Source organism: Mustela lutreola, chromosome 7, assembly GCF_030435805.1.
Source record: "Mustela lutreola isolate mMusLut2 chromosome 7, mMusLut2.pri, whole genome shotgun sequence".
NCBI lineage: Eukaryota > Metazoa > Chordata > Mammalia > Carnivora > Mustelidae > Mustela > Mustela lutreola.
The window spans coordinates 8,671,379-8,698,758 of NC_081296.1; the positions used below are offsets into that span (position 1 = coordinate 8,671,379).

Genomic DNA, 27,380 nt, shown 5'->3' on the forward strand with positions numbered 1-27,380 from the left:
GAGAGAAAGGAGGCAGAATTTACCTGGCAGCTTCCATCCCCCCACATTCTCAAATGTTCTCTCCACAGGTGTTAACTCCCCTGCACTTCAGGGTCGTGCAAGGTTGGTGCCCAGAGGGCCCAGGTGTCTCCTGCTTCGGCATCAATGTGGATGCCTCAGGGCGAGAGCGGGAGACACGCACAGGGGAGGGCTCAAGGCACTGCTGGGCTGTCCCCGAAGGAAGTGAGCTGAGGCACGGAAGTTCCACCATCTCAGCGACAACTGGAACGGAGCGAGCAGCTCTGTCACCCTGACAATCTGCTAGAGAGCCTGACTTTGAGCAGTTTGCCCTGGAGCTGCAGGAGACAAGAGTCTCCTCAAAGGCTACCATACAGCTCCCCGGGGCACCTACAGATTCTGACGTCTGCTGTGGGCTACCCCGAACCTCTCATCTTCTTGCCTGCAGGATTTCCACTGTTGCTCATACAAAGCTGGCCCATTCCATCTTTCTCATAATTCTCTTTGCCCCCAGACCATCCCATGCCATAGACATCCCATCTCCCAACTGAGTCACCTCCTACCCACACTTCTCCCAGCTGAACCACAGATGAAAACCCCAGGAAATCTGATGCCTCTTTGTGCTAACGGAGGTTAGCCACTTTCCATAACAAGAGTCCTTGTTGCCAACAGACCTATAGGCAATTCAATGTCACAATCTTACGCCCAGAGTCTTCTCCTAAGGGCCACCCTTGGGACCAATGGTCTTTGGAGGCAAGTGTTGAGATGCAGCCTCGAGGTAAGGCGCGGAGGATTGTTGCTGTGTGAAGTGTGCTGGTACCCAAGCAGGGCCGGTCATCACCGAGAGGCCAGGACAGTACGGGTCAAAGGCCCTTGAGGCGTGTAAGGACCAGAGGCTCTGATGTGGTATGAAGAGATGTCTGATACAAAGGCACACCATAGATTTTCTTTCCCAACAAGGCTTGTCCTATTTGCATTTATTGATGTAATGTGATGGATAGGTTTAGTTCTCCTTCTGGCATCTTATTTTATATTACGCTGTCTCTCTTCGCTGCTTCTTTTGTTTTGCATCTTTTGCTCTGCGATGTGTATGTGTTTTCTTCAGGTGATTTCACTGCATCACTCTCTTTCTTCCGGAACCAGCAGACTTTGTCAAGAAAAGATGTGTCAGATATGCTAAGATGTGTTGTGATGCATAAAGCCTGAGACCACACACGTGGGCGCTTCTCGCCGGTTTTACTGTTGTCTATTTCTGCTGCACAGAAATCCTGGTGAATTCCATTTTGCCCCATGCACACCAAATAGGACAAAAGGGTCGTGGGTTTATAACGACATGGGCAGCTTTAGCGAGAACATTCCTGAGAAAACTTCCATCTTGACTAGGGTTAATAAGCCCAGTCCTCTGCTTATGGTTTCCCCTGTCTGGTGAGTGGGAGGAGCTTCTGTGCACCAGCTTCTCATTCTTCATGTTCTACAGTTTGTTCCTTCTCCTCTCCGCACGGGGGCTCAGTGCGAGGCGCTGCGGCACACATTTCTGCTGCGATGGGATCCCTGGTTCTGCCCCTTCGAGCCCTCCCCTGGGTGAGTCGGCCCAGAGGCTGGTGGGGCCCTCCTGTACCAGGACAGCTTGCAAAAACTTAATGATAGCAGGAAAGACTACAGACCCCATAAATCTATCCCACAAAACCCAAACTAAACATATCTCGTGTCAACCGTTCTCTCATTCCAGTCCTTTCCAATATCATCTGACATGAGGCGAGGGAAAATTCAGGTAAAAAAAAAAAAAAAAGATACTGGTCTTGAGGCGGCTCAGTTGGTGAAGCATCTGCTTTCAGCAAAGGTCGTGATCCTGGGGTCCTGGGATCGAGTCCCGCTTTTTCCTCCACCCACCCCTGCCCCCGACTTGTGCATGGGCACACACACACACACACACACACACACACTCTCTCTCTCTCTCAAATAAATAAATAAAATCTTAAAGAAAAAAGATACTGGTCTTAACTGACTGTACCCAAAACTGCTCTGTGAAAAATCTGCAAAAGCATATGCCCCTATGAAACATGATTTGGGGTCCTCAACCCTGTCCTTTAAAGGGGCTGTTGAACTGAGGGGCCCAAAGCTTAAGCGGTCTCCATGTTGTACCTCATGGTTTATAATTTAATGTAGAAACATCAATCACCTACAAATAGGTGTAAGGAAGTCCAACATAGTTCTGGTCTTTTCCCCCTGATGACTGGTGTTCTTTAGGAAATACCAAAACCTTTAAAAAAATGTCTTCTTGTTTTTTTAGCTTCCTGTCTTGCTGGTGCCTGGTCTACCAGTTGTACTAATGGGGTACTGATGGAGCCCAGAAAGCAAGAGATTCCTCTTCCCAAGAAAGGATTTACAGCAGCTCTGTTCCATCGAACTTTCTGCAATGAAGGAAGTGTCCTGTGTCTGTTCTGTCCAAGGTGGTAGCCATTAGCCACATGTTGCTAGTTATGAAGCCCTTGAAATGTGCCTGGTGAGACTGAATAACTGAATTCGACTTAGGTTTAATGAATTAAAACTGAAATTAAAATGGTCACATGTAGCTGGTAGCTGCCACGTAAGGCAGTAGAGATTTGAAGCCACCAGAGTTGGAAGTTGATAGAAAGAGGAGGAGATGGGGGGGCACCCCATCCACATGGCTGCAACCAGCCTGAGGTTTTTTGCTTGCTTGTTTGTTCATTTTTTAAAAGATTTTATTTATTTGACAGACAGAGATCACAGGTAGGCAGAAAGGCGGGCAGAGAGGAGGAAACAGGTTCCCCGCTGAGCAGAGAGCCCGATGCGCGGGGCTCAATCCCATGAGACCATGACCCAAGCTGAAGGCAGAGGCTTTAACTCACTGAGCCACCCAGGCACCCCTTTTGTTTGTTTTTCAAACTATTTTATTGAGGCATAATTGACGTGCAAATTGTTGTACATATCTAATGCATACAACTTGAGTTTGGCGATAAGTACACACCCAAAAAACTATTCACCACGATCTATGCCATAAACATACCTATTGTCTCCAAAAGTTTATTTATTACTATTATTTTTTTATGTGTCTTATAAGAACAATTAACATAAGATTTACCCTCTTAGGGATGCCTGGGGGCTCAGTCGGTTAAGCAGCTGCCTTTGGCTCAGGTCTTGATCCCAGGGTCCTGGGACAGAGCCCTGTATCAGGCAGGCTCTCTGCTCAGCGGGGAACCTGCTTCCTCCTCTTTGCCTGCCTCTCTGCCTACTTGTGATCTCTGTCTGTCAAATAAGTAAATAAAATCTTTTTAAAAAATTTAAAAAAAATTTATCCTTATAGTAAATTTTTAAATATATAAATCAGTCTTCACTCTAGGCACTACACTGTGCAGTAGAATCTCTAGGTCTTTATTCATCTTGTATACCTGAAACTTTGCACCCCTTTGACTTCTGCCTCCCCCATTTCCGGCTCCCCCCAGCCCCTCACAACCACTATTCTATTCTCTGCTTCTGTGAGTGTGACTATTTTAGATCCTCCATGTAAATGAGATCGTGCACTGTTGTCGTTCGGTTGTCTGATTTCTTTCACTTCCGGGTTCATCCTTGTTGCAAATGGCAGGACTTCCTTCTTTTTTAAAAGGCTGAATAATAGTCAATTGTATGTGCATGCTACATTTCCCCGCTTCTATCCATTGGTGAACCTTTAGATGGCTTCCCCGTCTTGGCTATTGTGAACAACGCAGCAAGGAACATGGGAGGGCAGGCATCTGTTTGAGATCCTGGCTTCAGTTCCTTTGGATGTACACCCAGACGTGTGATTACTAGATAATATGGTAGTTCTATTTTTAATTTCTTGAAAAAATTTTATTGTTTTCCACAGTGGTTATACCAGTTTACATTCCTACCAACAGTGTATCAATTGCTAATACTTACCTTTTGTCTTTTTGATACCACCCCTCCTAACAGGTGTGAGATGATACCTCATTGTGGTTTTGGTTTGCATTTCCCTGAGGATTAGTGATGTGGAGCAGATTTTCATGTACCTGTTCACCATGTGTATGTGTATGTCTTCTTTGGAGAAATATCGATACAGTTCCTTTGCCCATCTTTTAATTGGGTTATTTGGGGATTTGCTATTAAGTTGTAGGAGTTTCTTATATCAGCCAGGGGAGTTTTGAACAGAGAAAGCCCAGAGATAGTTCTGCTCAGAGCCCACTAGGGTTCTTGTCCTTCTCTCTCAGACTTTCTGGAACAGCCACGTAGGCCAGACTGAGGAAGAAGCAGGGGAGCTAACGAATCTGTTTGACACAGTGCCTAGGACCCATGGAAATATTTTAGTTTCTTTAAAAAATTAGAAGAAAAAAGGAATTTTTAGACTGAAAAAATGTTTTAATATATAATATTAATATATTCATCTTTATGTCAACCCACACATAAATATATATATATATATATATAAATTTTTTTTTTTTTAAATCAAGGAGCCCTTGAAAACAAAAGGGCGTAGGACCCACCAAAGTCTTAACGTGCGTTGCGGGGAAAGGGTGCTTCCTCCACCATTGAGCTCATCTTGGACTCCCACATATCTCCCAGGCCACCTCCCCTTTTGGATGCTCCCCCAGAGGCCACAGATGAATTCCATGAATGGGTCTAAGAGAACCCAGGCTCTCCAGCAATCCCAGGGTCGGAATAGACTCCTTCCCCCAGGCTTGGAAAATGCCCCTCTCTGCTTTTACATACTTAGGCAGGGGGGAGTGGGGCGCTGGGGAGGGATTCAAGAGCTGTGGGGGAAGGCAGAGAGGGGAAATGCTCTATGCTAGAGTCAGTTTACGAAGCCGAACCGGTACCACCCCTGGGACATCGACCCCCTAGACAAAAAAGAATGGGCTCAGAGAGGTCGAGACACTTGCTCATGCTTGCGCAGCTGGGGTTCAAGCCTCAGTATGACACCCAAGCACAGATCCCTGGAACCCCTTCCCCAGCCACTGTGGGACCTTGGGCAGAGCACGAAGAGCCTCTTCTGTGCTGACCATCCTGCCATCCCTGAAGACTGTACCCTTTACTCCATTCCTGCTCCTTCCAGAGCAGATCCTGTAGGATCTCTGGGCCTTAATTTCCCCTTTGTTGGGACGCGCGTTGGGACGGGGTCTCCCTATAGGAACAAGGAAGGCAGGGAAAGAGGAGGACTTGGCTCCCTCCCCCCCGCCCCGCCCACAAAGAGGCCCCAACTGCGGGTCTTCCCGGAAGCCCACCTCCCCGCGCGCGCCGTCCCGCGGCAGGAATTGGGCTCGGCCCCTTTAAGTCCCGCCCGGGCCAGCCGGGCCCAGACCGCGCCCTTCCCGGATCCGCGCCTGGGAATCGCTGCCCCGCGCGCGCCCCCCGCGCTCCCCCGCGCCGCGTCCGAGACTCCGCGCGCTGCCCGGGAGCGCCAGGCCTGCGGGCGCCGCGGCCGTGCGCGTCATGAGCCGCATCTACCACGACTGCGCCCTCCGGAACAAGGCGGTGCGGAGCGCGCGGCTGCCGGGGGCCTGGGACCCCGCCGCGCACCAGGGGTAGGCCGCTCTGTCCCCGCCTCCCCGACCCCCGGGGCCGGTTCGTCCCCCGCGTGGAACCCGGGCTCCGGGATTGGGGAGGGGACTGTGGTCCGGGTGCGGGGGGGTAGGAAAGGCAGATAGGGCCATAGCTACCCCACGACTCGCACCCCGGCGCTCCCCTCCGCCCTGCATCCGGAGCGCACCCCCTAAAACACAGATCGGCTTCAAACTCCCCGCTGATCCCCCATATCCTTCCCGACCCTCAAAACCACCGACCTTTGGCTCAACCCCTCCCTGGCTGCGGCTGTGAACTCTAACCACTTGCCTCGGCGCCCTGCCTGCAGGCCTTGGCACAGGCCGGCCCACTTCCCGCCCCTGCAGGGAGGACGTCGTGCTGGGACCCCAGGAGCGCGGGGCAGTTGGCATGGCCGTGGGAGGGCCGTGCCTGCCTGGTGGCGCGTGTGGGCTCCGGATGGGGAAGGGGTGGCTGTCGTCACCCGCACTGGAGAGGTTATGAGAACAAATGGACCCTTCCATTTGCAGTTAGAAACACAAGACTTTGGAGGTGAGGCGATGGGTAGGGTAAGCCAAGTAGAGCGAGTTTCCATTTTCATCCCCATCCTTTCGTGTCCCCATCCCTCTCCCATTTCTGTGGCTCTAAAAAGGGAAGCCTCCGGTTCTTTTATGAAAACTAGAAGAGGGAAGCGGCAATCTAGTTCCTCTTGGGCTAGTCATGGAACTTCTAAGCTTGGGTTTTCCCACCTCTAGGTGAGGAGAAGAATAGAAAGTGCTTTAAGACAGGTGGGGGGAAAAAACCCAAATAGTTGAAAAAGAGACTCTATAGCAGCTTAGATCCCTTCCTCAAATTTGGCTTAATAGAAAAGTAAAATCCTTTATATTGAGTAAGCACTTAATAGTATATAAACCCCTTCACTTACATGATCTTATGCTGTGGTCGTCACAGAAGCAGAGTGAGGTGGCTGTTACTCTCCCATTTTCTAGCTAAGAAGACTGAGGCTGTGCATTACAGTAAACCCTTGGGGGAGGGGCCACAGCTTGGTCTTGCAGCCTGAGGCTGTCCCCCCCACCCTCTGCGCTGCGTCCCAGCCTTTGGGGCCCTCCGAGGAATGGAGGACCTGTTCAGTACCAGGCCTACTTGGGGGCCAGGCGACTAGGAGACACTTGTGGGCCCTGCTACGGTCCCAGTGCAGGCCCCGCCGACCTGGGCCATTGAACTTGTGGTTCTTCCCTGATGACTGACAGAAGCAGCGGATCCCTTCTTTCTCTCTCATCCCCAGGGGAAACGGCGTTCTGCTGGAGGGAGAACTGGTCGATGTGTCTCGCCACAGCATCTTGGACGCCCGTGACGGGAAGGTGAGGATGCTTGCTGGGGGACACCAGCAGGGACTCGCTTCCTGGTCCTCAGCCACCAAGCCATCTCCCTGTGCTCGGCTCTGCCAGTGCGCAGAGTTGGGGTGCAGCTCATTCCTGGAGGGGCTCATGAGGCAGGTGGGGGGGTGAGTGGGGAGATAGCAGCCCAAAGGGGCCACTGGGTGGAAAGGGGCCAACTGGGACTGTGCTAGGCAGAGGACAGAGGGCAGGACCTGGGCTCTTGCTGATAAGACAGAGCAGCCCTAACCCCATTGGGGCTGGGATTGGGAGGGTGGGAGCAGAAACGGTGAGGTGACTGGTTCAGGGCTGAGGCTGTGGGTGCTGTGTGGCCGGAAGGCGCTGTGAAGAGGGCCTGTCACCTTCTGTTTAGAGCGCTGGGAGCCTTACTGGCTGCGCAGGATGAGTGGCTCTTTATTCTGGGAGGGCTGAGGGCCCAGACTTCTGGCTTCTGGTCTGGCGGTTCCCACTGCCCTGGGGCCTAATGGACAAGGGGAGAGCGGGTTAGCAGCCTGTGTGGGTGTGAGTGGCCGGCAGTGACCTTCCCCTTTCTGAGTACCACGTCTGTTCCTGGGAGGCTGTGTGTCCTTGGAACTTTTGGGAATTGCATTTTTTTAAATGTACTGGTGGAATTTGCTATTAGAAGGACCCTTGAAGTTCTCCCTCTCCAAAGCGGTGAATCTCTTGGCGCGGTCCTGCTCTTCTTTGAGCACCACTGTGTGTGGCTGGGCACTTTGGAAGTCTGGGTTTCTAGGACGTCCTTGTGCGTACAGGTGGGGACACTGGGGTGGGGGATGGGTTGCTGTGTGAGGGGCCTTTGTCCAGCCTACAGTCTGCGTGGTCAACCCTGTGGGGGGCTTCAGCTCCCAAGTCCTGATACCTTCTTCCCTTGCCCTCTCACGTCCCTGGGGTCATGCCCTCTGTCACCACGCCATCTCAGGTGTGCTCACACACACCTCTGCTGCTTGCGGGTGTCGCTTTCCCGAGCACTAGATCTGAATTTCCGCCCCCTTTCATATAGCCCCGCTCTCGTGTGCTGACCACTTCATTTCTTGATCCCTAAAGCCAAGCTCATCTTAGTGCCCTCAAGGCAGGCCAGAGGCCTGGTGCTGCTCAGCGCCTGTTGCTGTCCTGTGGCCCTGGGGAGAGCCTCCGCTCCCCCACCCCCTCCTTAGTGTGCAAGTCAGGAGGGTGGACAACCAATCCAGAGCCCCCAGCCCCCCATCCAACAGAAAGTGGATGGAGCCTTGCAAAGCCAGTGCTAGTTCACTCCAGCCTGTTATGGGGCTCTCTTAGCCCTGCCCAAGCTCGGCCCTCTCAGCTCCCCCGCCCTATGATAAGGCAATACACCTCCCAGCTGCTGGCCACAGGCCTGCAAACCTCCACTGTCTCTTCCTCCCCTCTCCCCCAGGCGAGCTGTGCCTGGTCCTATTGGCCTCCTCCCTTGACCATGCCTTCCCCTGCCCTTCCCTTCCTCTTTCCACGGGCCTCGGATGAGCCTCAGGAACTTAGCCTGTCCTCCTCAAACCTTGCACCCGCCCCTCCTGCCTTCGGGCTGCCCCCAACGCTCGTCCTTGCCCTGCTGCCAGCTCGTTTCCCGAAAGACCTCTCTTAGGATCTCGCTGCCGCTCAGAAACCTTTGAGGATTCCTTCTTGTCTACCAGATCAAGTCCAAACTCTGAATACCAACGCAGGGCCCATCGTGAACTGATGCTACTTGTATTCTCAGCCTGGATACTCGTGAGGCCCCTGCATTCCCCATGTCACTCAGACACACACAAGGGACCTTGACTTTGATTTCATACCGGTCCCAGGCTTTGAATAGTCTCCCTTCACCCTTCTTCCCCCGCAGTCCTAGGATCTCCCCCCCTTCAAGACCTTGCCTTTTCTGTTTTTCCTGGGAGGTGGATTCCTCTTCTCCAGTCTCGGGGCCGGTGGGGGTGTCATCTGCCTGCTTGGCTTAGAGCCGCTGGCAAGCGGTGTTGACAGCACCCTCCATGTTTTCCACCGTGCTGCCTCCTCTGTCATCTCCTTGAACCTTTGCAACATTCCTGAAAGTAGACAGTGCGTTGTCCCCATGCCACAGGGGAAACTGAGGCTGGGAGGGACTTGCCCCAGGTCCCATATGTGTTGGAAGAGGCACTGTGGCTGCCCTCACTCAGAACTCCCTTACAGTGCCCTTTCCATGACACTTGGGTTTTTCACTCCCGCGTTGCAGTATTTGGGGTCCTTGTCGCTTGGGTTATGGTTTTTTGTCTGTGTTTTCTGTCTCTGGCTGGGTGGAGACCCTGGGGTCAGGCCTGGGGCCTGCCATCTCACAGCTGTCTACGTGGTTCATTTTGTGTTGCAGGTGCTGGGCTAAGCACATGATTAGATAAATGAATGACTATGGGGGGGGTGGCATCTGCCCAAGCTTGAGTATCTTTCAGCGCTGAGGTGGGATTCAGGATAGAGGAAGAGGTTGGGGGGCGGTTTGCCGTGGAGCCCTGTGGGGAGTGTGTGTGTTGGAGGTCGGTGGGAGGGAAGCAGCCCCCCACTCTCTTTCTGGCCCCAGGAGCGCTACTACGTGCTGTACATCAGGCCCAGTCGCATCCATCGCCGGAAGTTCGACCCCAAGGGAAATGAAGTTGAGCCCAACTTCAGCACCACCAGGAAGGTCAACACGGGCTTCCTCATGTCGTCCTACAGTAGGTATCCTCCATCATTCCTCCCTCAGGGCCTCCTGAGCCTGTGGCCTTCCTGTGTCTCTAGGGGGTCCCTTGGCCCTAGTGAGTGTCTTCTCAGTGTGGCTGGCCTTGAAGCCCATGTCTGGCCTGAGCCCCTGGCTGGACTCCTTCCTGCCCCCACTTTCACTCAGAGGATCCCTAGGGCCCCACCTCAATCCTGACGGCCTGGCTGGCCTCCCACCTCCCGCCGACTCCTGGAGTCTGGCAGAGTCGTCCGTGTACCGTGTATTCTGGGCTCTCGCTGCCTTCGTGCCCAGGCTCCATTTTCCTGCCCAAATTCCCTTGGGATTCTTAGGCCCTTTGTGACTTCATTCCTCTTTCCAGTTTTGGCTCTACAAGGACGTCTTTGCCGTCTGGCCCTGTGGAAGAAGGTTTCAAGGTTGAATGAGCATCCATCTATCCGTCCCTCTGTCCGTTTACTCATTCATGCTCTCAGTTGTCCGTTCATTCTCTGATTATTTAACGAGCATCTGTGCTGGACCAGGCCCTGAGCCTCGTGTGGAGCTGCCTGTTCGTCCCTGGACGAACATGACTCAGACCTGCACTCGAGATGTCCTCAGTCTGGTAGCGGAGATGGACGGGTCCGGGACTGGAGCCCAGGCAGGCACGGTCAGGGGCTTCCCTGGAGCAGGGGACAGCAGGACCAAATGCTGAAGGAAAAGCAGGAGTTAGCAGGGTGCCAGGGCTGGGAAGGGCGTTTCAGGAGGGGGCTGTGTACCAAGGCATGCTGGAAGCTGGGGGCCCCTGATGCAGGGGGAGGAGAAGCAGCTAAGGAGGCAGGGGCCAGGTCGAGAAGGGCCCCAGAAGGGACACTCACTCAAGGGTTCAGGGGAACCCCATCATGAGTAGGTTGAAGTAGGAGAGCGACATGATTAGAACGCTTTTTAACAATCCCCGAGGGGAGACCAACAGGCCTGTTAGGAGGCTGTGGTGGCTGGATTAAGGGCCTGTGGGTAGGGATGGAGAGACTGGACAGATTGGACACAGAGGAGGGACCGTGGCCTCAGTGCTTGGAGACAAGGAGAGTGAAGGAGGAATCAGGGGCGACCCCCGGGTTTGGGCTTGGCTGCAGGTGTGGGGAGAAGCGTTCTCTCTGTGACCTGTGGTCACAGTTTCAGGTAGAGGGGCCTGCCAGTGCACTGGGGCCTTGGGGCCACAGTTCTAGAACGCAGGAAGCAGGCTGGGTTGGAGGCACATGTTCAGAAGTTGGTACGCATTGCTGGTCCTGAAGCTAGGAAAGTGGATGGAGGTGCCCAGGAGGCCGTCTTGGGGAAGAGCGACCTGGAGAACAGGGAAGGAGCCTGTGAAGGGCAGGAGAGGGACCCCTGCAGAGGCCAGGGTTGGGGGGAAGCCTATGTGTCTCTGAGGCCCAGTGAAGGTGGGGGTGAGGTAGTGATGAGGTCAGGTGCTGTCTCAGCCCCAGGAAAGTGGGGGCCACTGAGCCTCCAGTGGGCTCACAGTGAAGAGCTCCCAGTGACCCTAGTCGGGGTGGGGGTAGGGGCTTCTGAAGTAGTGGGTGTCAAAGGCAGAATTCAGGAGAGCATTGAGGAGAAGGAGAGCCCGGTCCCCGAGGAGGGGGAGTGGGTGGGATCCGCAGCCCAGATCTGGGGGAGCTGGCTAGAGGCCGGAGGGGGACTCGTGGTCCTTTGAGATGGGAACCGAAGGGAGGAGGAGAGGTTTCACGTGCTTATCAGTAGATTGACAGGCAGGTGGTATTAGGGGGTTCTTGGGAAGTGGAGGTGAGGTGGTTTGGTTCCTCAGGGACGTTGAGCCTAGCAAGGGCTGAGGAGTAGGGAGCAGTTCGAAAGCCCTTAGTGGGAGTGAGGTATGTGGGGGAACCCCAGAAAGCGTTCCTGATGTTCCTGACGGAGCTTGGAGGTTTTACACCCTGAAGGGAACAGTGTGGGCTCCTTGGGCCAGCTGGCTGCTCTCTCCAGCCGAGCCCTGCCCTCATCTGTGGGCGTCTTTTGGCGTGGAGAGGGCCACTTGCGGGACAGTTTTGGGTTGCTGAGCTGGGGGGTGGCTCTGCACACCTTTGTGAGGTCTCAGGGCCTTGCAGGTCCTCACTTCTCAGTCTGGGACACCGCTGCCCACCCCCCACGCCCTGGTCCCCAACCCGGGATTTCCAGATTTGGGACATTCGGGGCTGGCAGGTGAGCCTGTGGGAATTCTCCCTGAACCTTGAGCTTTGCCGGGACTGGGATGAGCAGGCCAAGGGGGAGGACGGGCATCGCCACGGTTGGCTACTCATTCCAGCAGCTCCAGCCCTACCAGGAGCCCCCGAGAGCCGGGAGAGGACCCCGGCTCATCACTGCGGCCTCCGTGGGGAGGCACGTGTGGAGGCTTTGCATCCTGCCTCTTCCCCTGACTAGCTGTGTGACCTTGGGCAACTCACCTGACCTCTCTAAGTCTTCGTTTTTTCCTGTGTCAAAAAGGCATAATTAAGACATTTACTTGCATTGAGGGTTTCCCGCATGCCAGGCACCGTGCTGACTGCTTTCGTGTTACTTCATGTACACCTCACGTCAGCCCTAGCAGGTGGGTACGGTTTTTATCCCCACCTGTCAGGCCCAGGGAGGTTAAGTCACCTGCCCGAGCTCACATGGCTTGCAAGCCAGGCAGCCTGGCTCCGGGGCCCATGCCCATATCTCCTCTGCCAGGAAGCCCTCGGTGAGTCCCGGCACTATGGGGATGCGAAGCCTTTCCTTCAGGTGGTTCCGTGTGTGTAGAGCCCTCCAGCCTCACCTGGTTCCCAAAAGGTCCTCCTGCGTGCTTGCCACTCCAGCAGTAACGACCTTCTCGTGCTGTGTGCCTACAGAGGTGGAGGCGATGGGTGACACCGACAGGCTCACACTCGAGGCCCTGAAGGCACTGGTGCAAAAGCCAGAGCTGCTTGCGCTGACGGAGAGCCTTACCCCCGACCAGACAGTGGCGTTCTGGATGCCCGAGTCAGAGATGGAGGCCTTGGAGCTGGAGCTGGGGGCCGGGGTACGACTGAAAACTCGAGGCGATGGCCCCTTCCTGGGTGAGCATGTTCCTGTGGCCTATAGAGGCTCCTGGCCTCCTGTCTGAGGCTCCCCTACCCCTCCTGCTCAGAGCTCATGGGAGCAGGCCAGGTCTGCTTAGTCCTGAGGTCTGTTCCTAAGTGTCTGGACAAGTGCCCTGGGGCCAACAGCCTAAACACTCTGGATCCTGGGGGAGCCACCCCATCCTGTGGTTCCTGTGGGTGATGTCTCCTTTCTAGCATCAGAGATCACACTCAGGACCTCCCTGAGGGCACCCAGGTCTGAGAGAACAGTGGTTTAACCCAGGCCTAGGGGACCCCAGCAGATCAGGCCAGCCCCCAGTGTTGTTTCCAAAATAGGGAGATGGGGCCCTTCAACTTCTTCCCTTCTTTCAGAGTCCTTAGCCAAACTTGAGGCTGGAACAGTGACCAAGTGTAATTTTGCTGGTGATGGAAAGACAGGGGCATCCTGGACAGACAACATTATGGCGCAGAAGTCTTCGGCGGGAGCCATGGAGGAGACCCGAGAGCAGGGGGACGGTGCCGAGGACGAGGAGTGGGTAGGTCCTGAGCGATAACCGTGGGCCCGGCGTTGGTACAGTTTATCTCTCGACAGGAATTTTGTCTGTAGGGGCTGAGGTTGGGTGTAGGACAAGGACAGGGCAACGTGCATTGTATGCCCCCAGCTTTGGTGGAATTCTACGGGATTCCCAAGACTGAGTCAGCCTCAGGAAAATTATTTTCAAGGAGTGAAGGGTGACCACTTGAGACCTTTCTTTTTTGGTGGGTCTGAGCTGTGCCAGTCTACAAGAAAGTCCCAAAGATTAATAAAAGCAAGGGAGGGAAAAAATGGACCATGGAGGGGAACCAATGAAACCTAATGCCGTTGGATCTCCAAACATTTTCACTTCAAGTGAATACATTAGCCATGTTGTGGCAGCTGAGCTGAATGAGGTTTTTTTTTTTTTCCTCCTTCATTCTGGGCTCCCTGCCCAAAGTGGCTAGAAGATGGCTGGCTTGGTCCTCACTAGGTTGGTGTGTGTGTGTGTGTGTGCGCGCACACACATGTGTGCCAAAGATCAGCCCCCTAGTTGATCTTCAGTCCATCCACAGTGGATGTGTTTTTCTGAAGCTTATTTCACCTGAAGATTTGAATTGATGTCAAAAGGCCCCAAACTGAACACTTAAAACAAAGTCCCAGGAAGATGGGCTATTTATCTAGGTGATGCTGATAATGACATTTGCCGGAGAAAGCAGGGAAGGAAGAATGGAGGGTCTGGATTCCTCTTTGTCCTAATAAAGTGAGTCTCGGAATGAAACATGATCGGAGCTGCCAGGCCAGCTCCCTGGTCTGCTTGAACAAGATGAAGCCAAGAAAGGTGGCTGAGGGCTCCACTGGTATCCCTCAGTGGGACCCTTGTTGGTCTGTGACTTGTAGAAGACTTTTATGAAATGCACTTTGTTCACTTCTCTTCCCTTAACCCCTAGGATGACTGAGGTGAGTGGGCGTGAAGTGTCTCTGAGGCCACCAGCGCTGCTGAGACTATGATCTGTCAACATCTACTCTGGAGTTCAAGGGAGTGGTCCACTAAGTCTTCCATGGTTCTTCCTCCAGCTGCCCCAGAATACTCTTGGAATAAGCACTGCTAAAGTCAAATCCATGACCGTGACATGACCAATGTCGCCCCATGCTGTGGCTCCTGGAGGGGCCCTCCCTGGATGTGAGTCTAGATCTCCTAGACCTTTCCACTGTGGCCCCTTGCCCTGAATGGCAGCCTTGTTTCTAGAGGCAGGCAGTGGAAATGAACTTGGTCTTGGTGTACACTTGGGGAATGTCCCTCATCTGCATGCTTTCCCCTGTCCTTGTATATCCTGCCTTCCTCCCACACCTGCCCCCTACCACCAGGGCTCTGAGCTGTAGCCTTTGCTCTTCTGTTCAAACCTCCTTGTTCCCTCTATGCCCTTTTCCTTCCCCAGAGCTGCCAGTTCTTTATTCGTCCTCGGGTTCTCTGCAACATTGCGGGGCTTCCTGTCTCCTGACCTCCCCTGGCTGCTGTCTGATGGGGATGCTGTTCTCAGGGAGGCCTAGAGTCTTCCCAGGTGTGGCTGGTTGGTCCCCACCTTGCAGGCTCACTCTGCCAGGCCACATTTTGATAACACCTTTGTTGCTATTATTTTGTACTTTGAGAACTTTTTATGAGTGAGTAAACCTTCAGAAAAGGGTTCCTGTGCATTGACTGGTTCGTGTCAGGTGTCAACAGTCTTCCAGCTGAGCAATGATCCTATAAGAAGGAAGCTGCGTCTTTTTGATCATGAACATCCCCTTGCTGGGTACTGTTCCCGCACTCAGATCTGAGATGGGATGTGGAGTCAAATGGGGCAGAGACTTGGTGACATTCGGATCCTGCTGCCTCAGGGACAAGATAGGGGGGTGGTGAACTAACAATTATTGAGTCCCCTAATATGTCAAACACAGCACTAGATGCTTTCCATGACGGTAACTTAGCCACTGACCTGCTTCCCGGTACGAGCACCCATATCCCCCGTTTTTCAAAAGTTTATGTTATAACACTTGGCTTTTATGAAAGACCTACCTTAGTACCTGTTTTTTCTAACCAAAAGAAATCTGCAGGGGGTTTTCATTTTTGTGATAATAAGGCCAAAAAAAAAGAAAACAGCATTCAGCATTTGTTTCCCAGGGAGCCATTACAGAGACAGTGTGCACCCCAAGTGGTGAGAGGGTCCCCACCCATCTCCTTCCCCGGGAACTGTACCCAAGCATCAAGCCCCCAGAGCTTTGAACTGTGTTCGGGAGCATCTGTGCTTTACTGCAATGGATTTTGTGCCTGTGTTAGCAAGATGTACCCTAAGGTTTCGGAAAAGCCTAAGAGAACACTCATTTCCCCATGGAAATTAATGGTGAGTGCTTCCTCACTGCCTCTCATAGGGTTCGTGGGAATACTGTACTTTTTTGGTAGTGGGGGAAACCTGTACTTGCTGAGCGCTTGCAACCTCTTACTTAACTGTCCCAACAATCCCGGGAGGTATGTGAGATTATTCCCATTTTTAAATTTTTTATGATTTTGAAGCTTAGAGGCTCCATCGTAGTATATAGAGGAGAGAGGAATTTCAACCCAGGCAGTCCGATTTCAAACTCTGTAATCTTCACTGGGTGATTCTGCTTCCACATGTATACTACAGGGGAGGAAAGGGGCTTTGGAGAGGTTAAGGCAATTTCCCCAGAGTCACAGCCAATAAGTGGCACAGCCAGGATTTAAATCCAGGACTGTGGAAAGCCAAGCTTGTGTTCTCCACCTGCCCCTGCCCATCCACCATCCTTTGCTTCTTGACCTACAGAAGGACCTTGGACACGGGGGCCAGAGGAGTCCTGGCCCTGTGAAGTGGGGTTATATCCTTAGATGTTAGGGAACTTGCCTAAACCCTTGACTGCTGATCTGTCCAGGCTGAAATCAGTTCCACTGGTATTAGCCGTTGAGCAGGTAATATTATGCTTCCCGAACTTATTATCATGGTTCCAATTTTCGTTTACCTTCTTGCATATTTGAGCCTGGGCTTGACAATATGGCTGTGAGGCTTGGGATTCACGCTTCAGTGAGGCCACCTGAAGTCACGGGTTACTGGTCTGCTCACGGATCTCTTCTGTTCTTGCCCTTTTCTTAGTTTAGATCCCTGTGACCTCTCACCTCGACAATTATAGGAACTGCCTCCCTGGTGTCCTGTGTCTGAATGGGGCTGGCTGGGTGTTGAGCATGCTGGGACCTCAGTCATGGGGGTGGCCAGGGAAGCAGTTAAGCAGCAGGAGGACTGGAGATACTGACTGGGAGTAGAGACACCCAGTGAGCGCATCCTGCTGCCCATAGCATTAGGGCCAAAGGGTATGGCAAGGTCATACAGGCAGGTCACCATTCCATAAAAGGAGGTCCAGTGTGTCAGTGGGGGAAGCCCTGGACAAAAAATGGGCAGGAGAAAGGTGAAGGAAGGAAGGAAGGAGAGAAGGAGAGAAGGACCGTGGGATGGAGAAAGGTAAAGGCCTTTGTGGCCGGAGCTCAGAGAACGGGTGGAGATGTTGGAGATGATGCAGGACCTCAGGCATGGTATTTTTAGCATGTTAAGTATTTTAGGACTTTATCCTTAACTTCCTGGAAGCCACTGATTCTGAGGAGAGTGATACAATTTGATTTGTTTCTATCGAAGATCATTTTTTTTAAAGATTTTATTTATTTATTTAACAGACAGAGATCACAAGTAGGCAGAGAGGCAGGTAGAGAGAGAGGAGGAGGGAAGCAGGCTCCCTGCTGAGCAGAGAGCCTGATGCGGGGCTCTATCTCAGGACCCTGAGATCATGACCTGAGCCGAAGGCAGAGGCTTTAACCCACTGAGCCACCCAGGTACCCCTATCAAAGATCATTTGACTGCAGAGAAGCTGAAGGCAATGCGCCCAACTGGGAGACTGTCTTCATTGTCACAGTGAGAGGCTAGATAGAGTGTGTAGCGAGGGGAGTGGAGATGGAAAGAAGTCCAGGTAGATGGAGGAGAAAAGGGACTTTCCAGCAAGACATGAGCACCTGAAAAGCCATGGAGGTGGGGGTGGGGCCTGCTCCTGGAATATTGTGTCCTTGGTTGTTATACCATACCTACCCATAAAACTTGATAATCCTTTTTCAATTAATGTTATATAATCGCTTCCCATGTTGCTACAGAGTCTTCATAACCATTGTTTTTTAAGATTGACTGCCACTTAGCAGCTCTATCATTGTCCAATTTTGGGGTAATTAATTGACTCCTACTTGGAGCTAATATAATTAACGTGTCAATAAGTTCTAGATTATGTAGTTCCCTAAATCTCACTCATACACCGTCCCTGTCCTGCACCCCCACCATATTTTTGTATCTTGGGGTTATTTCTTTAGAGTCCGATTCCCAGGAGTCAGATTACCGGGAATCTAGGAGTCTTCTGCAAAAGTTTTTTTAGATTGTCAAATTGCTTTCCAAAAGGGTTGTTCTGAGTTATAATTTCACCAGCACTATAGGAGAGGGCCTTTTCCATGCTACCTTTGCCAGAATTGGGTGTAATAACATTTGAAAAATGGTATTTGATAAGGTAAAACAATACTTTAAAGTTAATAATTTGCGATTAGCTTTTCTCCCCCATTGATAGTGAGCTTAAAGATTCTTTCCATGTTCATTACCTAGATATAGTTCCTCTTTGCTTACTCAGTTTCTTTACCTATTGATACACTGAAGGTGGAGGTCTTTTCTGTTATTTATATTTTAAATATAACAACTTACCATATTTTATCAACTTGTTTTTTAAAAAATTGATTTTTTTACAAAAATAAAATCTTTATATGGATACATCTGTTGACTTTTTGTAATTTTTTTATTGCTTCTAGGTTTATATTCTCCTTTCAGATGTTAGATACTCGGTTTCAGTTCTTTCATTTTGGTTATTACCTGGCTTCACAGTTAAGTCCTTAATCGACTCTGCCTTTAATTTGTGAAAGGGTAGGAAGTGAGATAACTAAATAGCTTATTTTCAAATTATTAACCAGTTATCCCAATACAGTTATTGGCTTCCTTCCCACTCTCAAGTTACGATGTCTCCTACATCACATATTAAAGTTATTTTATACTTAAATTATTATTCTATTTCAATGTCTCCCTATAGTGACAATTGGAACTATCATAGTAGGTTTTAATAGTTGGTAGAGCTATGTCTCCCTTATTACTCTTCTGCTTTAGTATTTTGTTATTTCTCCTCAACATTTGAAACATTTTGTCAACTTTCAGTGCATATTTATTGACTTCATATTTTTTTAAGATTTTATTTATTTATTTGACAGACAGAGATCACAAGTAGGCAGAGAGGCAGGCAGAGAGAGAGGAGGAAGCAGGCTCCCTGCTGAGCAGAGAGCCCGATGCGGGGCTTGATCCCAGGATCCTGGGATCATGACCTGAGCCGAAGGCAGAGGCTTTAACCCGATGAGCCACCCAGGTGCCCCCATATATTTTTTTCTAAGTATGCTCCACATCTGGGGTGTAGTCCAACGCAGGGCTTGAACTCATAGCCCTGAGATCAAGACCTGAGTTGACATCAAGGGTCAGATGCTTAACTCTTGGATATTTTTTTAACTTTAAAAAAAAAAAAAATCTGGCTACAAGAGTTATATATTTATTTTAGAAAATTCAAAAAAATAAAAAACATCAAATTTCACTGCTTTGTTAAATCGCTTATGTACCACTCAGTTATATGCCATGCATTGCTCCAAGTGCTTTCAAACAACTGATTTTGTACTTATAACCGTCTAAGTGGAATAATTTTTTTCAAGTAGAAAAGAGCCTAGTTTTAAAGTAAAGGAAACTGATACTATGCCTGTTTTACAGATGAAGGCACTTGCCCGAAGTACCCAGGTGGTCACCGGAGCCAGGGTTATAACCAGGGCAGTGCTGAACACTTAGCGATGCTGACATTCCACTAGACATGATTATTATTTGTATTTGGGTGTATCTACTTACAGTCTTATACACTGGGATATCCATGTACATACCTTGTGTGATCTTTCACTTACAGATAGGCCAAGAACACTTAACCTATACCGTAAACATTTCACAGTATTATTTTCAATGACCTTTTAGTATTTCTCATGTGCATGCCAAAAAAGGCATTTAACAAGTAACTCGTTTCAGAATAATTTGTTTCCCATTTTCCCCTGCAGTTAACACTGCTGAGATGTACTTTTTTTTCTTAAGATTTTATTTATTTGTCAGAGGGAGAGAGCACAAGCACGGGGAGTGGCAGGCAGGCAGAGGGAGAGAGAAGCAGCCTGAGCGGGGAGCTTGATATGAGACTTGATCCCTACCTGAGCTGAAGGCAGTTGGTTAAGGGACTGAACCACCTAGGGTCCCTGAGATGCACATTCCTGAGGCTTTTCACACGCCCACAATCTTTTTATTATAAATTTTAACAGTGGAAACGCTGGGCCTAATGGTCTATATATTTTAAAGGCTTTTGATGCCCACTGCCAGTCCTCTGGACAGGGGGTTCCAACGTGTAGCTCCAGCTGCAATAAGGGACGTGGCTCCCCCTCGCCCCCACTAAGTTCTTAGAAGAAGAAACACAATCTACCACTTGGGATCGCCCCATGCATTTGCACTGAAGAGTCCTTAATCCCCCACTCACTACCGACCATGGAAAAACGAAAATGAACTCAACGTTCCCCTTAGCGGACAGTGGCTAGAGGAGCCGGCACCTGCACACTGAGGACCGTCCTGCGAGTGTGCCGGGGAAAGCAGGACTTGCACGTTTTCGCGCGGGCGGCGGGACGGGGAAGCTCCCGCCGCCCGGTCGCCCGGGAGCCCGGCTGCTTCGGGCAGCTTCTGCGTCGGGCATCTGCTCTTTCGGCGTGCTCCGCCCGGGGACTCCGCGGCAAGCGCTCCGTCCGGGCGAGGGCGGAGATCCCGGTTCGCGCCCTGGCCAGGCCCGGACCGGCGAGCCGACGCCAGTCGATGCGACGCCCGGGTCGCGCCCCGGGGTCCGCCCCGGCCCGACCGCGGCGAGCCCTCCGCCGACTCTGCAGTGTGGGGAAGCCGGACTCTTCGCGCTCCGGCCCTTGAGCGCGGGGGCACGTTTCCGCGGGCCTCGTTCCGTGGCGCACCCAGCGGAAGTGGCCGTGTTGCGACGGAAGGAGATGCTTTGTGGGAGCTGCCGGCGCTGAAGAAACGTGGCCGGCGAAGATGATTCAAGCGATTCTGGTTTTCAACAACCACGGGAAGCCGCGGCTGGTCCGCTTCTACCAGCGTTTCGTGAGTGCGGCCCAGCTTCGTCACATCCCTTTGGAGCGCCCGCGCTCCGCCTTCCCTCCCTTCGGCGACTCCGGCCGGTCCCCCACCTCGAGCTCCTCCCACCCGGAGTGACCCTCACCCTCTTGACCCTCCTTGCGGGACCCGGGCGGCTGTCGGGCCGTCAGCCCCACCCCGCGCTCCCTCACCGGCTCCCGCACTCCTGCATCTCTCTGCCGTTTGGGGACACCACCCCTTGGGTCTCAGGGCTCGTCGAATGACGGCGGGGGTGTGCCCCCCTGAACACGCGACTGATGGAAGTCCCCTTACTCTGTCGGTCCTTAAGCGCGGCTGTACGAGTAGGAAGACACGGGCCAACTTAGGGAAGTTCTTGCTGCGGCCAGGAGATTGCAGAAGCGCGTTCTTGGGCTTATTTTGCTTCAGTGCTGGCTGGGGCTGCCCAGGGACTGGATGCCCCTCCCTCCCGCAGAGCTGAACCGAGTCAGCTTAATTAAGAGTGGGTCGTGATGAGACACTGCAGATGCTGCCGCGTGAGGGCTCAGTAAATGATAACGTGAATTTGAGTTTTCCCAGAAACTCCTCTGGGAAGGCACAAACGTCATGATTTGCCTCCTGCCCTCCAGAGTTGCATTTCTTCGTGGCAAGGTTTCCAAATGTTACCGACAGAATTGGTGGAACGAAGGAGGATAAAGAGTCAGAAAACTCCGGTTCAGGCCTCAGCTCACTTTTTTTTTTTTTTTAACCCCGTGTCTTTGGATCCTGTGTTTTTCTCTCTCTCCCCCTCTCTTTATTTTGGTCAAATGGATAGGAACAAAATAATTGTACCTTTCTCGTAGAATTTTTTAAGCTAGATTACATTTTATTAAATAATTATTTTTTTTAAAGATTTTATTTATTTATTTATTTGACAGAGAGAAATTACAAGTACACTGAGAGGCAGGCAGAGAGAGAGAGAGGAGGAAGCAGGCTCCCCGCTGAGCAGAGAGCCCGATGTGGGACTCGATCCCAGGACCCTGAGATCATGACCTGAGCCGAAGGCAGCGGCTTAACCCACTGGGCCACCCAGGCGCCCCTAAATAATTATTTTGAGATAAAACTATTAACGTTCAATACAACGATTCAGTTGGTGTATGCATTTGTGTGTGTGAACTTTTCTGTTTTGTTTTTGGGTGGTGTTGAGAAGTAAATCCCACACACAGAGTTCACCTATTTAATGTATACAGTTCCGTGGATTTCAGGACGTTCACAAAGTTGTGGAACCGACCCCATGGTCAATTTTAGGACATTTCCGTTTCCCCAAAAAGAAGCCCCTCCCCATTAGGAATCATTCCCTGTTTCCTCCTAACTCTCTCAGCCCTAGACAACCACTAGTCTACTTTCTGTCTTTTTAAATTTGCCTATTCTGGACATTTCATATAAAGGATATTCAGTACGTGGTATGTGGTCTTTAATGACTGGCTTCTTTCACTTAATATCTTTTTAAGGTTAATCCAGCTTGTAGCATGTATTAATTTGTCATTCCTCTTCGTTGCCAAGTTGTCTTCCGTTGTATGGATAGACCATATTTTGACTGCCTATCCGTTGTTTGTCCCTGTGGCTCTCGTGGGTAATGTTGCTGTGGACTTTGGTGTACATGTTTTTATGTGCACATATGTTTTCATTTCTCTAGGTTATAAACCTAGGAGTAGAATTGCTGGGTTATCTGGTAACTTTATGGTGAATATTTTGAGGAATTGCCCAGCTGTTTTCCAAAGTGGCTGCACTGTTTTACATTCCCATCAGTAGTGTATACAGGTTTCAATTTCTCTATCTCCCTATCAACATTTGTTACTTTTTTTTTTTAAGATTTTATTTATTTATTTGACAGAGAAAAAGAGATCACAAGTAGGCAGAGAGGCAGGCAGAGAGGGGGAAGCAGGCTCCGTGCTGAGCAGAGAGCCTGATGCAGGGCTTGATCCCAGGACCCTGGGATCATGACCTGAGCCGAAGGCAGAGGCTTCAACCCACTGAGCCACCCAGGCGCCCCTTGTTACTATCTTTTTTTTTTTTTTTTTTTAAGATTTTATTTATTTGACAGAGATCACAAGTAGACAGAGAGGCAGGCAGGGGTGGCTGGAAGCAGGCTTCCTGCCAAGCAGAGAGCCCGATGCAGGGCTCCATCCCAGAACCCTGGGATCATGACCTGAGCTGAAGGCAGAGGCTTTAACCCACTGAGCCGCCCAGGCGCCCCGTTACTATCTTTTTGATAAGAAGCTTTAATGGGTATCACGTGGATTCTCATTATGGTTTCAGTTTCCATTTCCCTAATGACTAATGACGTTAAGCATCTTTGCATGTCCTTATTGGCCATTTGTAAACCTTCTTTGGAGAACATGGGATTTTTATGACAACCACATTAGCTCATGAGTGAAAGTTACCTTGAAAACTTAAGAGAACTAAAAGATATGAGGGATTGCTAACGTCATTGAGGCATGTAAGCAAGTAGTAGTTCACCTTTATGTTGAAATTAGAAATTAGGGGTGCCTTCCGGCTCAGGTCGTGATCTTGAGTCCTGGGTTAGAGTCCTGCCTTTGGCTCCCAGCTCAGTGGGGAGTCTGCTTCTCCCTCCACCCCTCACCCTGCTAGTGGGTGCTCTCTCTTAAATAAATAAAATCTTTAAAAAGTTTTTTTTAAATTAAAAAAAAGAGAAATTAGCTTCACTGTTTCATTACCACATCCCCTGACTGCTGCCACCTCTCCCTAGGGTCAGAGAAAAGAGTTTAGTTTGGAAGATGTTTTTTTTTTTTTTTTTTAATTTTTTATTTTTTATAAACATATATTTTTATCCCCAGGGGTACAGGTCTGTGAATTACCAGGTTTACACACTTCACAGCACTCACCAAAGCACATACCCTCCCCAATGTCCATAATCCCACCCCGTTCTCCCAAACCCCCTCCCCCCAGCAACCCTCAGTTTGTTTTGTGAGATTAAGAGTCACTTATGGTTTGTCTCCCTCCCAATCCCATCTTGTTTCATTGATTCTTCTCCTACCCACTTAAGCCCCCATGTTGCATCACCACTTCCTCATATCAGGGAGATCATATGATAGTTGTCTTTCTCTGCTTGACTTATTTCGCTAAGCATGATACGCTCTAGTTCCATAGTTTGGAAGATGTTTTTATCAGGTTAAAAAAGTGCTGATAACTAGCATGTTTTATATTTCCAAGAACACAGTTAATCGTTTACAGCATCCTGGCATCAGCGAGCTAGCTTTGTGACTTTAAATGGAAACCAGGAAAATAGTGACTGATTGATTCAGACTTACAATGGCTAGTGATTAGCAGGTTTTCTTTTTTCTTTTTTTAAGGTTTTATTTACTAGTTTTATAGGGATAGTGAGAATACAAGCTGGGGAGTGGCAGGCAGAGGGAGAACCAGTCTCCGGATCAGAGACCCCCACTATGGGACTCGATCCCAGGACTCTAGAATCATGACCTGAGCTGAAGGCAGATTCTGAACCAGCTGAACCACCCTGGCGCCTCTTTGGTAGTATTCAGTAAATACTGAGGAGCCACTGTTTATCCATGTTGAGTCAAAGTCATGAAAAATAATTTCTCCACAATGACATTTTCCCTGGTTTTTTTTTTTTTTTGTCTTTATTTAAATAACCATTTCAAACTTTAATTCAATGGTTTAGAAAGAAGGGATTAACATTACTTGAATCTATTTTCTGACTCTTAGGGCAAATCCAATCTGAAAGTTTCCTTAAGCTTTGCTACTCAAAGTAGGATTCGCCAGACCAGCAGCATTGGTATCATTGGGAAGCTTGTTAGAAGTGTACTCTCAGGATACACCCCAAACCTACTAAATCAGAACCTGTATTTTAATAACATTCCCAGGTGATTGATTGCACATTGAGATGTGAGAGCATTGGTCTAGAGATTTCAGTTACTTTTGTGTTAATGATCAGTTTCTTCCTCCTATCATCCTTCTCTCTCTTTGTTTAAAGATTTATTTATTTATTTGAGAGAGTGGGGTGGGGGTGCAGAGAGAATCTGAGGCCGACTTCTGGCTGGGCACACAGCTCGTGGCGGGGCTCAGTCCCATGACCCCGAGATCATACCCTGAGCTGAAAATAAGAGTCAGAGGCTTAACTGACTGAGCCACCCGGGTGCCCCCCATCATCTTTTTTTTCCCTTCTTTTGTTACCCATACTTATTATGAACCTCCTCTGTAAACAGAAATCCGTGTGAGTCATCAAGAGGTGTCTTTACAGTTGAGCTTTCTCCTCTATGGTAGTGGAAAAAAAAAGTATAACTGTTCAAAATTCTAATCTGTAAATAGAACTTTTTCTGTCAGTAATACTTCATTGGTGAGTAACTCCCCATTTTCAGTGTAATACCGTATTACCAGTATAGAAGACAGAAAATTCAGTTTTTAAAAACATGATTATACGATTTAATCTTGCCCTCCTTGAGGGGTTAGACCCATTGATATTTGTTATTTACCTCAGCGTAGATATTTTCTAGGGGAAGGCAAAATATTCAGGACTGGGCCTTCTAGTTATTCTTTGACCTTTTATGAGACTTTGTCAGTTCTCCTTTACTTGGTTTTTATTTTTTAAAGATTTTATTGATTCGGGGCACCTGGGTAGCTTAGTCAGTTGTATCTGCCTTTGAGCTCGGGTCGTGATCCCAGGATCCTGGGATGAGTCCTGCATCAGGCTCCTTGATCAGTGGGGAGTCTGCTTCTCTGCCCCTCCCCTCAACTTATTTTCTCTCTCTCTCTTTCTCAAAATCTTTAAAGATTTTATGTATTTGAGAGAGTGTGTGCAAGTGGGGGAAGGGGCTGAAGGAGAGAGAATCTCAAGCAGAGCCCATTGTGGGGCTCAATTTCATGACCCCGAGATCATGAGCTGAAACCAAGAGTCATGCCAAACCGACTGAGCCACTCAGGCACCCCACTCCTTTCCTTGGTTATTAACCATAAGGAAGTATGGGCTTACCTATCAAGACAGTAATGGTTAGTGACTTGATGTCCAGGGAAATATACCCTAGCTTAATTCCTGTAACTGAGTCTTACCCATTTTCCATAGATTCCCCTTTTATTTTTCCTTTACTCATCACTTTTATTTTTTCTGGAAACCAGTACCAAATGTTCAGATCTTTACTGCTTGGAAGCACATCTATCCCTGTTCATCCCCGTCTGTGGAATGTAATTTGTCAGACCGCCTTCCCCTGCTACTGATTCACTTTTATTTCTTTTACTCCATAGCCAGAAGAAATTCAACAGCAGATTGTTCGAGAGACCTTCCATCTAGTTCTCAAGCGAGATGACAACATCTGTAACTTCTTGGAAGGTGGAAGGTAAATGATGGGCTTCAGCTTTCTGCCTGTGTATCCACTGTTGGGTGCCCTTGAGGTAGTACTCAGGTGTCAGGTGGGTACCTGTGCTGCTGAGGAAGAGACCCAATTCTGTTTGGAAGCTCTTGAATGGTTGTGCTTCAGATATTACTCATTTAGGTGTTTGGTTCTTGGGAGGATGACAGGAGAAAAGGTGAGCTAAAGTGCTTTAGGCACCTCTGCCACACTTGGTTGCTGTTCCCATGGTAGAAGTGGCCTGTTGTTTGGCCTGGCCTCCCCTTTCTGTTGCATACCGTTCTCATTCTTTGTCATAGGGTTTCTCTTGGATATGTTTAAGACATAGCCATGTAAGTGTTTCCCATCTTCTGCAGTTTGATCGGTGGCTCTGACTACAAGCTGATCTACCGGCACTATGCCACACTCTACTTTGTGTTCTGTGTGGATTCGTCAGAGAGCGAACTTGGAATCTTGGACCTCATCCAGGTATGTGTAGTCAGCTAATGATGGCGGCCACCAAAGAGAATTTGCACTGGATTTTTGAGTCACTATCCTGTAGATCTTGTTGTCAGTCTTTTTACTGATACTGGTGAGAGTTGCCAGATGTCCACCATATGGTGCACTAAGAAAGCTCCTGGCAACCCATAAAAACTCCTGGAGCTTTTGGATTCACTGGTTTCTATCCAGCTCTCTCTCTGCCCTTGGTTTTCACGTATGATTCTGATACCATTTCCCCCTCCACCACCACCTAGCAGTTAACTCAGTTCTCTGTGGGCAGTGGCCAGGTGACCCACAAATTTAACTCAGTCCTGACACTATCTACCTGAAGATAAAGACCCGTCACAAATCCGGGTTGGTGTCACCTGTGCTTCCGAGTGACTCGCTATGTATCGGAGGTTCCCATGACTTCCTCTTTGGGTTTAATTTGCTAGAGTGGTTCACAGAACTCTCTAGTAGAAGAACATGGTACTTACTAGATTACCTGCTTACTCTAAAAGGATGGAAGAGATTTATAGGACAAAGAATAGGGAAAGGGCTTCCATGCCCTTTCTAGTCAGGCCACTCTCCAAAGTCCACCAACATGGAAGCTCTCCAAATACTGGCTTGTTGGGTTTTTCTGGAGATCAGGGGTAAGACTGAAAGTTCCAGTCCTCCAGTTGCATGGTTGGTTCCCGTAGCAACCAGTCCTCATCTTTAGGTGCCTTCTAAAAGTCACCTTATTAACATAAACAGGTCACGTTTATCATTTAGGACATTCCAAATTCCTTTATCACTTAGGAGCTCTATGCCAGAAACAGCGATGAATACCAAATATTTTCTTATTATAAATTATAGTATCATACCATGTTTTGAAATTTTTTTCATCTGTTAAACCAAGTGACATTTAAGAATTCATACTTTTGGGGCGCCTGGGTGGCTCGGTGGGTTAAGGCCTCTGCCTCCGGCTCGGGTCATGATCTCAGGGTCCTGGGATCGAGTCCCACGTCAGGCTTTCTGCTCAGCAGGGAGCCTGCTTCTCCGTCTCTCTCTGCCTTCCTCTCTGCCTACTTGTGATCTCTGTCTGTCAAATAAATAAATAAATAAA

The 27,380-nt window shown here is 49.8% G+C and overlaps 2 protein-coding genes across 2 annotated transcripts in view; both read left to right on the plus strand.

Moving 5' to 3' along the window:
• The first annotated feature begins 5,332 nt into the window (after positions 1–5,332).
• ARPIN (actin related protein 2/3 complex inhibitor) lies at positions 5,333–18,013 on the plus strand. The gene is made up of 6 exons (XM_059179996.1): positions 5,333–5,534; positions 6,815–6,890; positions 9,460–9,592; positions 12,450–12,656; positions 13,032–13,195; positions 14,124–18,013. Exons 1-6 carry the CDS (start codon positions 5,443–5,445, stop codon positions 14,130–14,132), a joined length of 681 nt encoding a protein of 226 aa, XP_059035979.1. The 5' UTR covers positions 5,333–5,442; the 3' UTR covers positions 14,133–18,013.
• Positions 18,014–20,301: 2,288 nt separating this feature from the next.
• Positions 20,302–27,380, plus strand: part of AP3S2 (adaptor related protein complex 3 subunit sigma 2) — a 53,580-nt gene continuing 46,501 nt past the window's right edge. Inside the window, exons 1-3 of the mRNA XM_059179997.1 lie at positions 20,302–20,459; positions 25,710–25,801; positions 26,170–26,281. Coding sequence (XP_059035980.1) covers positions 20,391–20,459; positions 25,710–25,801; positions 26,170–26,281 — 273 coding nt within the window. The 5' untranslated portion in view covers positions 20,302–20,390. The remainder of the gene's footprint in view (positions 20,460–25,709; positions 25,802–26,169; positions 26,282–27,380) is intronic.

What these genes read in the sequence shown, in the direction of transcription:
- ARPIN (XM_059179996.1), top strand. Translation starts at nt 5,443, where the DNA reads ATGAGCCGCATCTACCACGACTGCGCCCTCCGGAACAAGGCGGTGCGG. An exon ending in GACCCCGCCGCGCACCAGGG is followed by an intron (nt 5,535 to 6,814) that starts GTAGGCCGCTCT and finishes TCTCATCCCCAG; the next exon opens with GGGAAACGGCGTTCTGCTGG. An exon ending in TGGACGCCCGTGACGGGAAG is followed by an intron (nt 6,891 to 9,459) that starts GTGAGGATGCTT and finishes TTCTGGCCCCAG; the next exon opens with GAGCGCTACTACGTGCTGTA.